Source organism: Rhinolophus sinicus, linkage group LG04 (genome assembly GCF_036562045.2).
Source record: "Rhinolophus sinicus isolate RSC01 linkage group LG04, ASM3656204v1, whole genome shotgun sequence".
Taxonomy (NCBI): domain Eukaryota; kingdom Metazoa; phylum Chordata; class Mammalia; order Chiroptera; family Rhinolophidae; genus Rhinolophus; species Rhinolophus sinicus.
Genome location: NC_133754.1, coordinates 183,706,760 through 183,718,902, shown reverse-complemented (window position 1 = coordinate 183,718,902; position 12,143 = coordinate 183,706,760). Strand labels below are relative to the sequence as shown.

Here is a 12,143-nt window from a genome sequence, read left to right as displayed (position 1 = left end):
AGTATTACAGGGGGTAGAGTATGGTAAGAGGCCAATGAGGGCTGAGGGGAAATCCACGTCCCACTCACCTGCCCGAGTCAGGGCCTGTCACTCACCGTTTCCTGTGCCAGACCTCAGAGACCAGCTTCTGGTAACTCTTGCACAGGGCTGGCTTCTTGTCTGTGCGCACCAGGCCGCCACACTCCAAGAAGAACTGGGTCAGCGGAGGGCTGGGGGACCAGGCCAGTGAGCCAGGTCAGGAGAGAAAAGAAGGGGAGCATGGCATCGTTTAGAGAGCTGGGTGGAGAAGCAAAAGCTTTCTGTGTGGCAAGTGCTTGTGTGGGGGACACACTGGAGCCCCCGGAGCCAGAAAAGCCTGCAGACTACAAGGATCCCACATGTTATGGATGAACTGTATCCCCCCCTTCATATGTTGGGATCCCTAATCCTCAGGACCTCAGAATGTGGCTGTATTTGGAGACGGGGTCTTTAAAGAGGTGATTAAGGTAAATGAGGTCATCAGGGTGGGCCCTAATCCAATATGACTGGTGTCCTTACAAGAACAGGAAAATTGCAGAGGGAAGATGGCGTGAAAACACAGGAGAAGGGGGCCACCCATAAGCCAAGCAGAGAGGCCTCTGAAGAAGCCAACGCTGCCCACACCTGGCCCTTGGACTTCCAGCCTCAGAACAGAGAGAGAAAACATTTCTGTTGTTTAAGCCACCTGGTCTGTGACTATGTTATTGCGGCCACAGGAAACTAAGGCAGCCCCTGTCCTCTCCCAGGTCAGCTGAGTTTCCCACTTTAGGGCCGGTGGGGTCAGCGGTCGGCTGTTACATGAATGAGACAGGAACCACACCGACTCCTCCAGCCAGCGCATTCAGTGAAAACTTCCCCAGCCGGAAAGCATCGCCCTCACTCCCCCTTTGCTTATGTTTTTAAAACTTATCTCATTACACAAGAAATGCACTCATCGTAGAAAAACTGGAAAATATAGATAAGCAAACGATAATAACCGACCTTAATCTACCATGTGAAGGTAGCTACTCTAACACTTTAGGGCATACCCTTCCAGACTTTCCTAGGCCTCACACCCCTCCCTCCCTCACACATACACACACTGAATCCCTACCAGGTGACACACCTGTGTGCAGGCATAGGAGGTGCCCCTGCCTCATGGAGTTGACAGCCCCTCCTAGATGAGAGTTAATATCCCCTCATCCCTTTGTATGGGATTGCACCAAACCAAGCTTTATAACCTCCCTTTTCTCCCTGACCATATTCTGAACCCCTTCCCATTTCAATACTCTACGCACCATTTTCTCCTGCAGCACTACAGTGAACTGTGACTCTATGGACCTTTAAATTGTCACACAAACAATAAACGTCCTTGCACAGACAACTCTCTCCGCACCTCTGTTATCTCCTTAGGATAAACTCCGACAGCAGTTTGCTGGGTCAAAGGGCAAGTGTGTTTTTAGGGGGTCTGATTATACACGTGTCCTTGGGCAACACAGCCCGGGGACTGCTGCTGCTATTTCCAGGCCCCCGGGGACAGCTCCTAGCCCTGTCGCCAGGATGAGGTGACAACCTACCAATTGGACAGTGCCTGCAGAGCAGCATTCATGTAGCAGGAGTTCCCGAGGTTCTTCATGCCCGTGAGACCTAGGAAACCAGTGCACACAGGGGAGGGGCGGGGATGTGAGTGCCCTGCCCCGGCCAGGGACCCTCACAGGTCACACCCGTAGGTGAGCTGTGGCTCTGGAGCCCCCAGGACCCAACCAGAGGAGGACACAGTGGCTGGTGGTTCACCCCAGAGATCTGCTAAGTACGTGAATGTAGCTGCCGCACACACAGCTACGGTCACCTGAGTGGATGAAACAGGACAACTGCGCCCTCCACCCAGCCCAGCCCGCTGTCTGCATGTGCAGGCCCAGGGTCACATGGCCGAGACCGGGGAGGACTCAGCTGGGTGGTCAGAACCCCCAGGGAAGCCACCACACTCTGTGGGCCATCTATCACGCCTCCCAGTGTCCAGGGCGCACGGCGCTTCCCGCCCAGCACTGAGGCTATTGTTCCAGAGGCTGTCACCTCGAGGTTTCAGGTCATCGTCCTCGGACTCGGACTCTCCTTCATCAGCCACGGCAATAGGAACAGCTTTCAGAGGGTGGGAGGGCAGCGGAGGGTCCTGCATTCAAGACCCAGAGTGAGGAGAAGGGTGCGGTCAGAGGCCCACGTGCCTCCTGAGTGAAGGGGGCACAGCTGCCCAGACCCAAGCCAGCACTGAGTCAGCCCATCTGAGCAGAGGCAGCGAGGAAAGAGCTGGCACTGGCAGCCTCACCCTGGGAACTTGTATCTTATTTACAATCATGAATAATTATTTATTTTATTTATTATAAACTTGGGGAAAAAATAGAAACAAACAATAACAACATGCAATCCAACCTTCCTGAGACAACCACTGTTAACAATCTACATGTATCTGTATAGATTTTTAACTGCTAATATACAAATACCCCCGGCAAAAATAACAACGGGGTATTGTATGCATTGTTTTATAGACATTTTTTGTAAAAAAAAATCACAAACATCTACGATGTCCGTGAATGTATTCCAGAAACACTGTTGAGCACCTATTACGTGACAGTCACTGATAGATACAATGAACACAGACACGCCTGGGCCTGCCCCGAGCACCTGCTCCGGCAGGCCAGTCCGACCCTGGCTGACTGACCGCCACAAGACGCTGGGTCCCCGTGCAGGGCTCGCTGAGCCCGCCACCTGCAAGGGCTGCACAGGCACCCACCACTGCCCAGGTGGTTTCCAGGCGTTTCCCATGGAGAAGGGTGCTGGGATCCGCTTTAGGTCTGGGGTTGCCACGGGTTCTCCGTAGGTCTGGAAGCATCCGCACTGGCCCCCGGGCCCAGGCTCACCCAAGCCCCGCATTTACACATGGCCCCCCCACAGCCTGCAAGCTCCCCAAGGCAGGCCCTGCTCCCAGTCCCCTCTGCTTCCTCATCGCCCCACTGGGGCTTCGGCACATAGCTGGGACTCAGTGAGCATGTGCTGGCATGAGCTCCCGAGTCACCTGGGAATGGTGACCAGGAACAGACCATTAGGGACCCATTAATTTGGGCTCCACTGATGCTTGGGTCACACTGCCCCACCCTCAACACACGTCACCAACCAAACTGACCCTGCTGCAACTCCTTACCTGCTCGGAGAACTTGGGCGAGGTGCCTGGCAGGTGAGCTACCAGCCGCTGCTCCGGGAACACCTCCTTCTCACAGGCGTAACACCATACCCGGAATGTGGTCAAATTCACTGTCAGGTGGTGCTTTTTGGCCTACAAGCAAGACCCAAAATGAGGTCAAGGAAAGACTGGCCTAATAGGTGCCCCAGGCCTGCATCGGGGCTGCCTTAGCCCTCGGGCCTCAGTAAAAGGCCCTGCCAGGACAGAGGCCTGGAGCTCAGAATCTGCTCGCCCTCCAGCCAGGGACGCCACGGGCTGCCATGGGTCAAACACACACACGTGCCAAGTACTTGCACCTGCATTAGCTCTGGCCTCTGCTAGGATTATTCCCATTCTGTAGACAAGCCACTGAGGCCCAGAGCGGGCAGACGGAGCTGGAGGCAGCTGGCAGGGGTTTGGACTCTGGGCTTTCTGACTGCTCCCGGCCACCACGCTCACCTGCGCATGAGTGGTGCTGTGGTCAGCGAAGGACTCTCCGCAGCCAACGTAGGGGCAGGCGACCTGCGGAGAAGGGAGGAGTGGATTCGGGCTGGCCGAGGACGGGGCCAGCAGAGTGAGCCCGTGTCCCCATCTCTACCCATAGGTTCTACAAGGGATCAAGACCCTGCCACCCCCAGGAACACAGATTTACACCCCTGAAATTTGCACTGGGCAGGGATGGCCACCATAAAAGCTGCCCCTGCCCTCTGAGTGAGACAGGAAGCGTGCCCTGGGCAACTGTTCTCCTGTAACTGTAACAAGACCAGGCAGGGCCACAGCTCGACCTGGGCAAAGCCTCCCCACCTCCACGGGCCCCCTTTTCACCAGCTTCCTGATGGGCCAGTTACTGGGATCCGTATTTTGGTGCGTGAGCCTGGGTCTTACAGCCATTTCCTAACAGGGGACGCGGAACGGGCAGAGGCAGTGGGGCCTGCCTTCAGCCTGGCCCTCTCCTATCCCAAAGCTCCCACCCGCCAGGCCCAGCTCAGAGGCGTCTCCGCTGTGCAGCTCCACCCAGCGACCCGCTGACCTCTCCACTGGAGGGAGCAGTGGGGTCACTTCCACCTGTGACCAGCACTGCCCAGGGTGAGGGGGGCCTTCCGAGTCACAGAGGACGCGTCAGTTTCTGCACAAGGTTTCTGTATCTCTCTGGGGTCTGTGGGCTCCCAGGAGGTAGGACCATGTCCCATACTTCTTGCTGTCCCCCGGGGGCCCAGACAGTCTTGCAATCTACTTTATACTGAGTGATAGGCCCGAAAGGACCAGGCCAGAGGCCCCTGGGGGCCCCGGTGTCTTCTGTAAAGACAGACTTGAATGGTGATGTCTTCAGCCCGTCAGGATCTCCTTTTTATTTCTACTTACGTTTATTTTTAAAGAAATTTTCAGTAACAATCATTTTTAGTATGATTACAAAACGCAAGACATACTTGTAGAAAATTTGGAAAATACTACCAAATTACAGAGGAAAACAAAGGAAATTACTCATAATTCTACCACCTACTGACAACTGTCATGTTTTGCTATATCTGCTATCCTTTTTAATAAACAAAAACTAACAAAGCACAATCAGAGTTTCCTGGATACTGTCTCTGGGCCACACACCCTGGTCAGCCCATCACAGGCATTATCTCATCAAATTCTACCCCAACCCCAAGGCAGGACAGTCGTCAGTGCTGTGGCGCCTACTTTCCAGGCGGGAAACGAAGGCCCAGGCAGCTCTAACAGTGCCGGGGTTCAGAGCCACGGGGCCTGCCTCCAGGCTCACACACACCGCGCGTGGAGAACTGTGCCTCCCATGCAGATGGGACCATCTAGTCCACAGTCTTCTCCGCCCTGCTTTTCACTCCTGACGTTTTCAATGGCTGCCAAGGCAGCCAGCCCAGGAACTCGCTGACACTGGAGCCCTTTTGGCTTGGGAACCTCGTCTGCGACCTCCATGCCCCGTTGCTCTGTGTGCCCCCGCTGGCAGTGCCCAGAGGGGACGGATGTGCCCAACGCAGAGTCCACCCCGCACGCCACGCCCCCAGCAGCTCCCAGGACCCCTTCCTTACCTGCAGACAGGCCCACAGGTTCGGACCAGTAACACCACAGGACTGACAGGTTCCCTGTGTAAGGTGAGGTGAGAGAAGAAGAGCAAAGTGAGAGCAGCCTGTGGGAGGCGCTCACAGAGCCCCGGCCTGCTCCAGCCACACACCTGCCTCCGCTGACACACGAGCACCCTAAATGTCTCTCACCCTAAATGTCTCGGCTTAAGGCTTTGTCTGCTTCACAAAGGCCCTCACCAGCCCACCCATCTAAATTCGGTTTCCCAAGGGACACTTTACACTTTATTGTTTGAATTTTGTTTTCTGTGCCTGCAAAAACATTTTCAATAAAACCATTTGAAACGTAAACCCCTTACCATGCTCTCTCATCACACCTTCTACTCTGCCTCGTGGCACATTTATTTAAGGCTCTCTCCCCATCGAGACTATGGGCTCTGTGAGAGGGGCAGTCTGTTTTATCTACTCTTGTGACTTGACAGGGCCTGGTACAAATTAGGAGCTCAATCTACTTGTTGACCACAGGAAACACCCAGGTTACTGGTGGTCTGGGAGACAGAGTGTGCTTGTCTACTGATATCTCCCCTTCTTGCTTCAATAGCAGAATGTGTGAGTTTTGGCTGAGCACTTGGCCAGCCAGCTGGAGACTATTCTCAGCCCCCACTGTGACCACAGAGCTCAGTTCTACTCGATGAGACAACAGTGACAGCGACATGTGCCACCTCCGAACTGTGTACTACCCTTCCTCTTTCTCTTCTTTCCAGTGCCTGGAATATGGATGTGAAGGCAGGAACTGAGGCAACCACCTTGGACTTGGAGATGAAAGCCACGTGTTGAGAATGGCAAAGCTACCCTATCAGTTCTAAACAATAAGTACTTAGGCCACAATTTAAATTGTGGTAACAAAGAGACCATGAAATACAGTGAGTGACCTAAACGAGATGGTTTATTTTTCTTCATTATGAGCTACCTGTTCACATCCTTGCCCCTTCTGGAATTTTAAAATGTTGGCTTCATTTTGTAGATTTCTGGATGCTCAGAGAGGTGCTGAAAACAGGCTCTCTGAGATGCAGGCCTGAGACAGCTCCAACGCTCCGGGTCTTTCCACTGTAGAAGCACTAACGCTTCCAAAGGCTGCCACCTCCCAGCCCACATCGTCCCATGTTCAGCCTCCCTCTTTCCACCTCATTCATCTCCCTGCTCTCAGGGTCCCCTCTTCCTGCCTCCTCTGGAGGGAAAATCCTCATGAGCTGTCTCACTTACTCCTCTGTGCAGATGCAGAAGGAAACCCGCAGCAGACATGGAAATGTGCCAGAGCCTTGCTCTATACCCCCTCCACACCACACAAAGAAGTGAAACTATATCAAAAGAAGCCACAGGGACTTTGAAGGACTGCCCCTCACACAGGCCAGTCTACACCAGCTCAGGCCAGGCCACCCAGGACCTGCCGGCAGTGTAGGGAGGCTGCATGCGGGCATTAGTTGCCTGGAAGGAAGAGCCGCCAGGAGGAATCTCACCCAATGACCCCACTGCTGGGACTGTGTCCTGGACATGGTTCTGCCCATGTGACAGGGACATTTCTATGAGGCCATCCATCTCAACATTGTTCGTTTTGTCAGGAGGTGGCAAAGAGCCCCGGCGTCCACCCACAGAGGGTCAGTTATAGAGTTCACACGATGAAATAGGACACAACCTCAAGACAAACGGTAAGAAAGCTGTCCCTGTGGACCAATGTCTAAAGGGCTCCAACATACATTGTCATGAGAATAAAGCAGGTCACGAAGGTGTCTCCAGGATGCTACCGTTAGATAATAAAGGGAAAAAGGGAAAAATACGCATATTTGCATATATCTGCATTAAAAAACTCTGAAAAATTACAAAAGAAACTAATGTAACTGGTTACCTGGGGAGGGAGAGAGCAGGGGGTGGAGGGGAGACTTCTTGACATTTATTATTCTAATAGTCTCTTTTCTGTTTTGTTTTTTAAGATTTTATTGGCGAAGGGGAACACATTTTTGAACCATGTGAAAGAATTACCTATTCAAAAAATTCTAATTTAACAGAGAAAGATGATGACACATCCCCTTACTCAGAGAGGCCCACTTTCTTGCCTCGGGCCCCCTAGAATGATCCTCAGGTCACATGGGTATAAAAACCGCCCACGGAGTCTCAAATCCTGATTCATCCCGTGCCTTGGAAAGGCTCTGTGCACCGGCTCCAGGCAGCTAATGACAGGGCATGAGTGGCTCCCAGATGGACTGGTCTAAATGATAATTGATGGCCCTTAGGGCACAGCTCCCAAACAGACGCCAGCTCTTCCATTTGCACAAAGGGATGAGCAGAGACCGTCAGGAACCAGTGCTTCCACTGCGCCAGAAACGTTTGCGCCTCACCCACGCAGAGGCCCGGAAGTGTGGGCCACAGCCCCATGAAGTCTGACCCTTTACCTTAGATTTGAGCAGCAAGTCGTCCTTGGTCACCTCCCCTATAAAGTCAAGGTGGGGGCAAAGGTCCCTGGCGTCCCCCATTCTGGCCTGGGCTCACCTACAGGAAAACACAAGCAGTGCTAGGTTGGCAATGGCTCCCAGGAGGCAGGGAGGCGAGCGGTGAAGGGCATGCGTCTGCTCTCGGCGGGCGGTTCTGGGCTGCGTGAGGAGGGAGCTGCTCAAGTTCTCTGAGCCTCTGTCTCCTCGTCTGGGGCCTAGGGAGGAAGACGACACCACCCCAGGGGGTTGCTCAGAGGGTTCACAGTGGGTGTGTGTAGACCCGGTGAAGCCGGAATAAGCTCTGTGCGTTGTACCAGTGTCAGCGTTGTGGCTGTGATACTGTACTACAGACAGACTACAGATGGACAGACCAAAGACATGCCACTGGGGGGAACTGGGTGAAGGGTACGTGGGACCTCCCGGTACCTTTTCTGGCAACTTCCTGTGAATTATAATTATTTCTAATGAAAATGTTTAAAAATAAATAACTGAATAAATGCTTCCACCACCCAATATTTTAGTAGAAATCACACCCAGGAATCTGATTGCTGATTCTCTACTTCTAAAGTGTTGCCAAAATATGGTCCAAACCAACCAAAGATGTTAAGTGGAGTCCAGAGTGGTTTAATGGAAAGCAGGGGCCATGTGTGCACTGGAGGGGGGTGAACCCCCAGGCCTCTCCTGACAAGACACCTCCCTGCCCCAAATGGTCAGCCAGGCATTGAATGGCCAAGACTCCCAGCCAGAACAGGAGTTACTGGTATGGATTAGATGCCAGGCAACTGGCCAAGTGCTTTCCACGCATTATTTCATTAAAAGCTGCCCCCGTGATCTTGGCGGCAGCTGTGATCAGCCTCATTTTACAGACTAGGAAAGGGGTTCCTTTTTGTCTAAGGCCTCAGTAGTGCTAGAGCTAAGCTGAAACCCAAGTCCCTGCTCACATTCTCTTTAACTTACGGAAAATATAAACAACGCAAAAGTCGACAGAACGGTATAGTGCATTCCCACATACCCAGCCCCTGGCCTCAACAATTAACAATTCACGGCCAACCCTGCTTCACCTCAACCTCCCACTTCCACTTTTTTGCAGCAAGTCCCAGGTATGACATCATTTCATCTGTGTAAATTTTTCTAAAAGGACTTGAAAAGAGAAAAGCAAGCATAACCATGATTCCATTATTTCACCTAAAAAGAAAACTCCGTACGTCCTCCTCAGTGGGTGCCTAATGGCTCCACCTGAGTGGGGGAGGCTGTGGGCCTACCTCTGTGTACAGCGACACCCCCAGGAAACAGCCAACATCTGCATTCTCCGAGGCAGTGGACAGTGGTGGGCCGTGGCAGGCAGGAGTGAGAGCAGATCTCCGGCAGGGAACCTGGGGGAACAAACCAGTGTACTTGATGTAGTTGCGTTGTTTAAAAATCACTCTTAGCACCGCCCAGGGGTGCTAGCGAACCCCACACTAGTCATTGCTGGGCATTACCTTTGTGATCTCTGAGAACGGAGACCTTTCAGGTCTGCAGGAGAGGGCCCCCGGGCCTCAACTACTGCTCCACAGCCCCTTAAACCTCTAGATAGATGGCTCAGCCCCCTCCACACATGCCACTGTGACCTTCAGATCATCTTTGAATCTCCCAAGAACGCTGTGCTGCTCAGAACCCAACCCCCAGGTGCTGAGCAACCCCAGGCTACAGGCACAACCAGGGTTATCCACATGTGGCCAGTGCCCACCCCTTCCTCAGAGGGCCACAGTCTCCCAGATGTGGGCAGTTCAAAGAGGGAGAGGCAGTTAGAGGCTAACATTCAAAATGGTCACATGACAATGATAGGGTTAGAAGGTTCTAAATTCCAAGCCTCCTCACTTGAAACCAGATTTTTAGTTTTTTTATTGTTTGCACTGAGGTCCAGTGCACTGGATTGCTGCTAGTCCCACACTGTTTTAAGCTGCAGTGTGTGTGTGGGTTCAGTGTCTTTGGTATGTGCCCCATCTCTCCAGCTACACGGTGGAGCCAGGTTGTAAGCCTGACGCCCAGTGCCACAAGCAGTGCCCAGGACAAGGGTGACAGTGACAGGCTCACTCTGGATTCACGTGTACAATCAGACTACTTAGGTTCCTGCAACTTCAGACAGAAAAAAATAAAATAAAATAAAAAGCCCTGTGGCTAACAACCCTCTTTGTGCTCTCACTGTTTGACAGATGAAGAAACAGAACTGGAGCCTAAGTAACGAAGAAACTTGGCCAGAGTCAGTCCTTCACTAGCAAATAGTGGGTGAGGTACAGAGCCTTGCTTTATATCAGGGGTCGGCAAACTTTTTCTATAAAGTACAAGGTAGTAAACATTTTAGGCTTTGCGGGCCACATCAATATTTATCACATAGTTTGTTCTTTTAAAAAAAATTATAATCCATTAAAAAAATGTTTTTAAAATATTCTTAGCTCAAAGGCCCCACAAAACTACCTTGGCCTGCTGCCCATTTGCTGACCTCTGTTCTAAATCTCTATGCTGTTGGGCATCGCCAAAAGAAGCCCAGACCACTGGCATTCCACTTCCCACTGCATACAAATCACTGCCAGTTTACATTAGGCAAAGGGCAAAGAACAGTCAGGAGGGCTAACCTGGCTACAGATTTTTTTCTAAGTAAGTAATCAAGGGTGAGTGCAAAGAACTCCAAAGACGTCCACTGTAACACTGTTTATAATGGGGGGAAACTGGATGTAACCTAAGTGACAACAGGCAACCGGATAAATAATGACAGTCACACACTGCTGCACTATATAGCCATTAAAAATGATGACTATTGAATCTTCCTATCCATTAAATTAAATTAGATCTAAAGAAATGGAGAGATATACCATGTTCATGGATTAGGACACCCAAAATTGTTAAGAAGTCCATTCTCCCCAAATCGATCTTTAGAGTCAGTGCAATTTCAATCAGCCTCCCAGCAGGTTTTTTTTGTAGAAACTGTCCAGCTGATTCTAAAAGTTAGATGGAAAAGCAAAAGACCTAAAATAGCCAAAACAATTTTGAAAAAGAACAAAGTTGGAAGACTTACACCCTATGACTTAAGGCTTTCAAAAAAGCTACAGTAATCAAGTTAGCGTGGCATTGGCTCAAACATAGACATATGGCTCAAAGAAACAGAATAGAGTCTAGAATTAGACCTGCACATATGTAGTCAATTGATTTCCAACAAAAGTACTGATATAATTCAATGGGCAAAACATAGTCTTTTCAACAGTGATATCCATATGGCAAAAAAATGAACTTTGACCCTTATCTCGTATTGTACACAAAAATTAACTAGAAATGGATCACAGACTTTATGTAATTGACGGCCAATAGAGGGTTTAAAAGATCTTTCCTTTCTTCTTGTTCTTTTCCAAGGTTCTCGAAGAATTTGGTTGGTCCAAAATACGTTGCTTGTCCACATTTGCTTTCTTATCTTGAAACTGATGACATTTTTCCTCTTAATTCTTTGGACTGTGTTTCCAGTTTCATTTCCACTTGCTCATGGCACTGTTGGAGCTCAGCTGCCAAGTCCTCCCGTTTTGAAGTCCATCTCAGATACATGCTGCGTCTCCATCTCCTTCATCTCGGCCACCTGCTCCCTTTTTCCTTCCTTCGTCCATTTGCACTAGAGCTGCCCTCTGTTCTTATTATCAACTCTGTTTTAAGTCACATAATTCCAGAAACATTAAACTGAGCAAAAGAAGTCAGATACAAAAGAGTACACACTATATGATTCTATTTATATGAAATTTCAAAACATAGTCATACGCCACTTAACAACAGGGTTACATCCTGAGACATGAGACATGAGGCAATTTTGTCATTCTGCGAACATCAGAGGGAACTTACACAAACCTAGATGGTGCAGCCCACACCGTCACCGAGGCTGTATGACAGCCTATTGCTCCTAGGCTACAAGCCTGTATAACATGTACAAAACAACACGAGGTTAAATCAAGCACAAGAGAAAATGATGCAATCAGAGGCACGGTACACACAAGATGTATGAAGTTGCTGGCATAACAGTGTTGCTGGCACACTGATTTACAGCAAACCTTTTTTTTTACAAGTAGAAAGCGTATACTCTAAAATAATGATTAAAAGTACAGTAAATACATAAACCAGTAACATTGTTGTTTATTATCATTATCAAGTATACTGTACTATGTGTAATTGTATGTGCTGTACTTTTATACGACTGGCAGCTCTTTAGGTTTGCTTACACCAGCATCACTACACATGAGTAATGCATTGCATTATGACGTCACAATCTTACCACAATCACGACCTCATTAGACGACAGGAATTTTTCAGATCCATTATAATCTTATGGGATCACTGTCATATCTGCTGTCCATCATTGACCAAAATGATCATCATTGATCAAAATGT

The 12,143-nt window shown here is 50.2% G+C and overlaps 1 protein-coding gene across 4 annotated transcripts in view; it reads right to left on the bottom strand.

The window, feature by feature from the left end:
• Positions 1–12,143, bottom strand: part of USP20 (ubiquitin specific peptidase 20) — a 36,368-nt gene that overhangs the window by 15,864 nt on the left and 8,361 nt on the right. For all 4 annotated transcript variants that reach the window (XM_019728825.2, XM_019728828.2, XM_019728829.2 and 1 more), the window contains exons 2-9: positions 9,002–9,112; positions 7,701–7,797; positions 5,263–5,316; positions 3,671–3,733; positions 3,194–3,325; positions 2,071–2,167; positions 1,575–1,644; positions 96–209 (exon numbers count right to left, since the gene is read on the bottom strand). In XM_019728825.2, coding sequence (XP_019584384.2) covers positions 96–209; positions 1,575–1,644; positions 2,071–2,167; positions 3,194–3,325; positions 3,671–3,733; positions 5,263–5,316; positions 7,701–7,781 — 611 coding nt within the window. In that variant the 5' untranslated portion in view covers positions 7,782–7,797; positions 9,002–9,112. The remainder of the gene's footprint in view (positions 1–95; positions 210–1,574; positions 1,645–2,070; positions 2,168–3,193; positions 3,326–3,670; positions 3,734–5,262; positions 5,317–7,700; positions 7,798–9,001; positions 9,113–12,143) is intronic.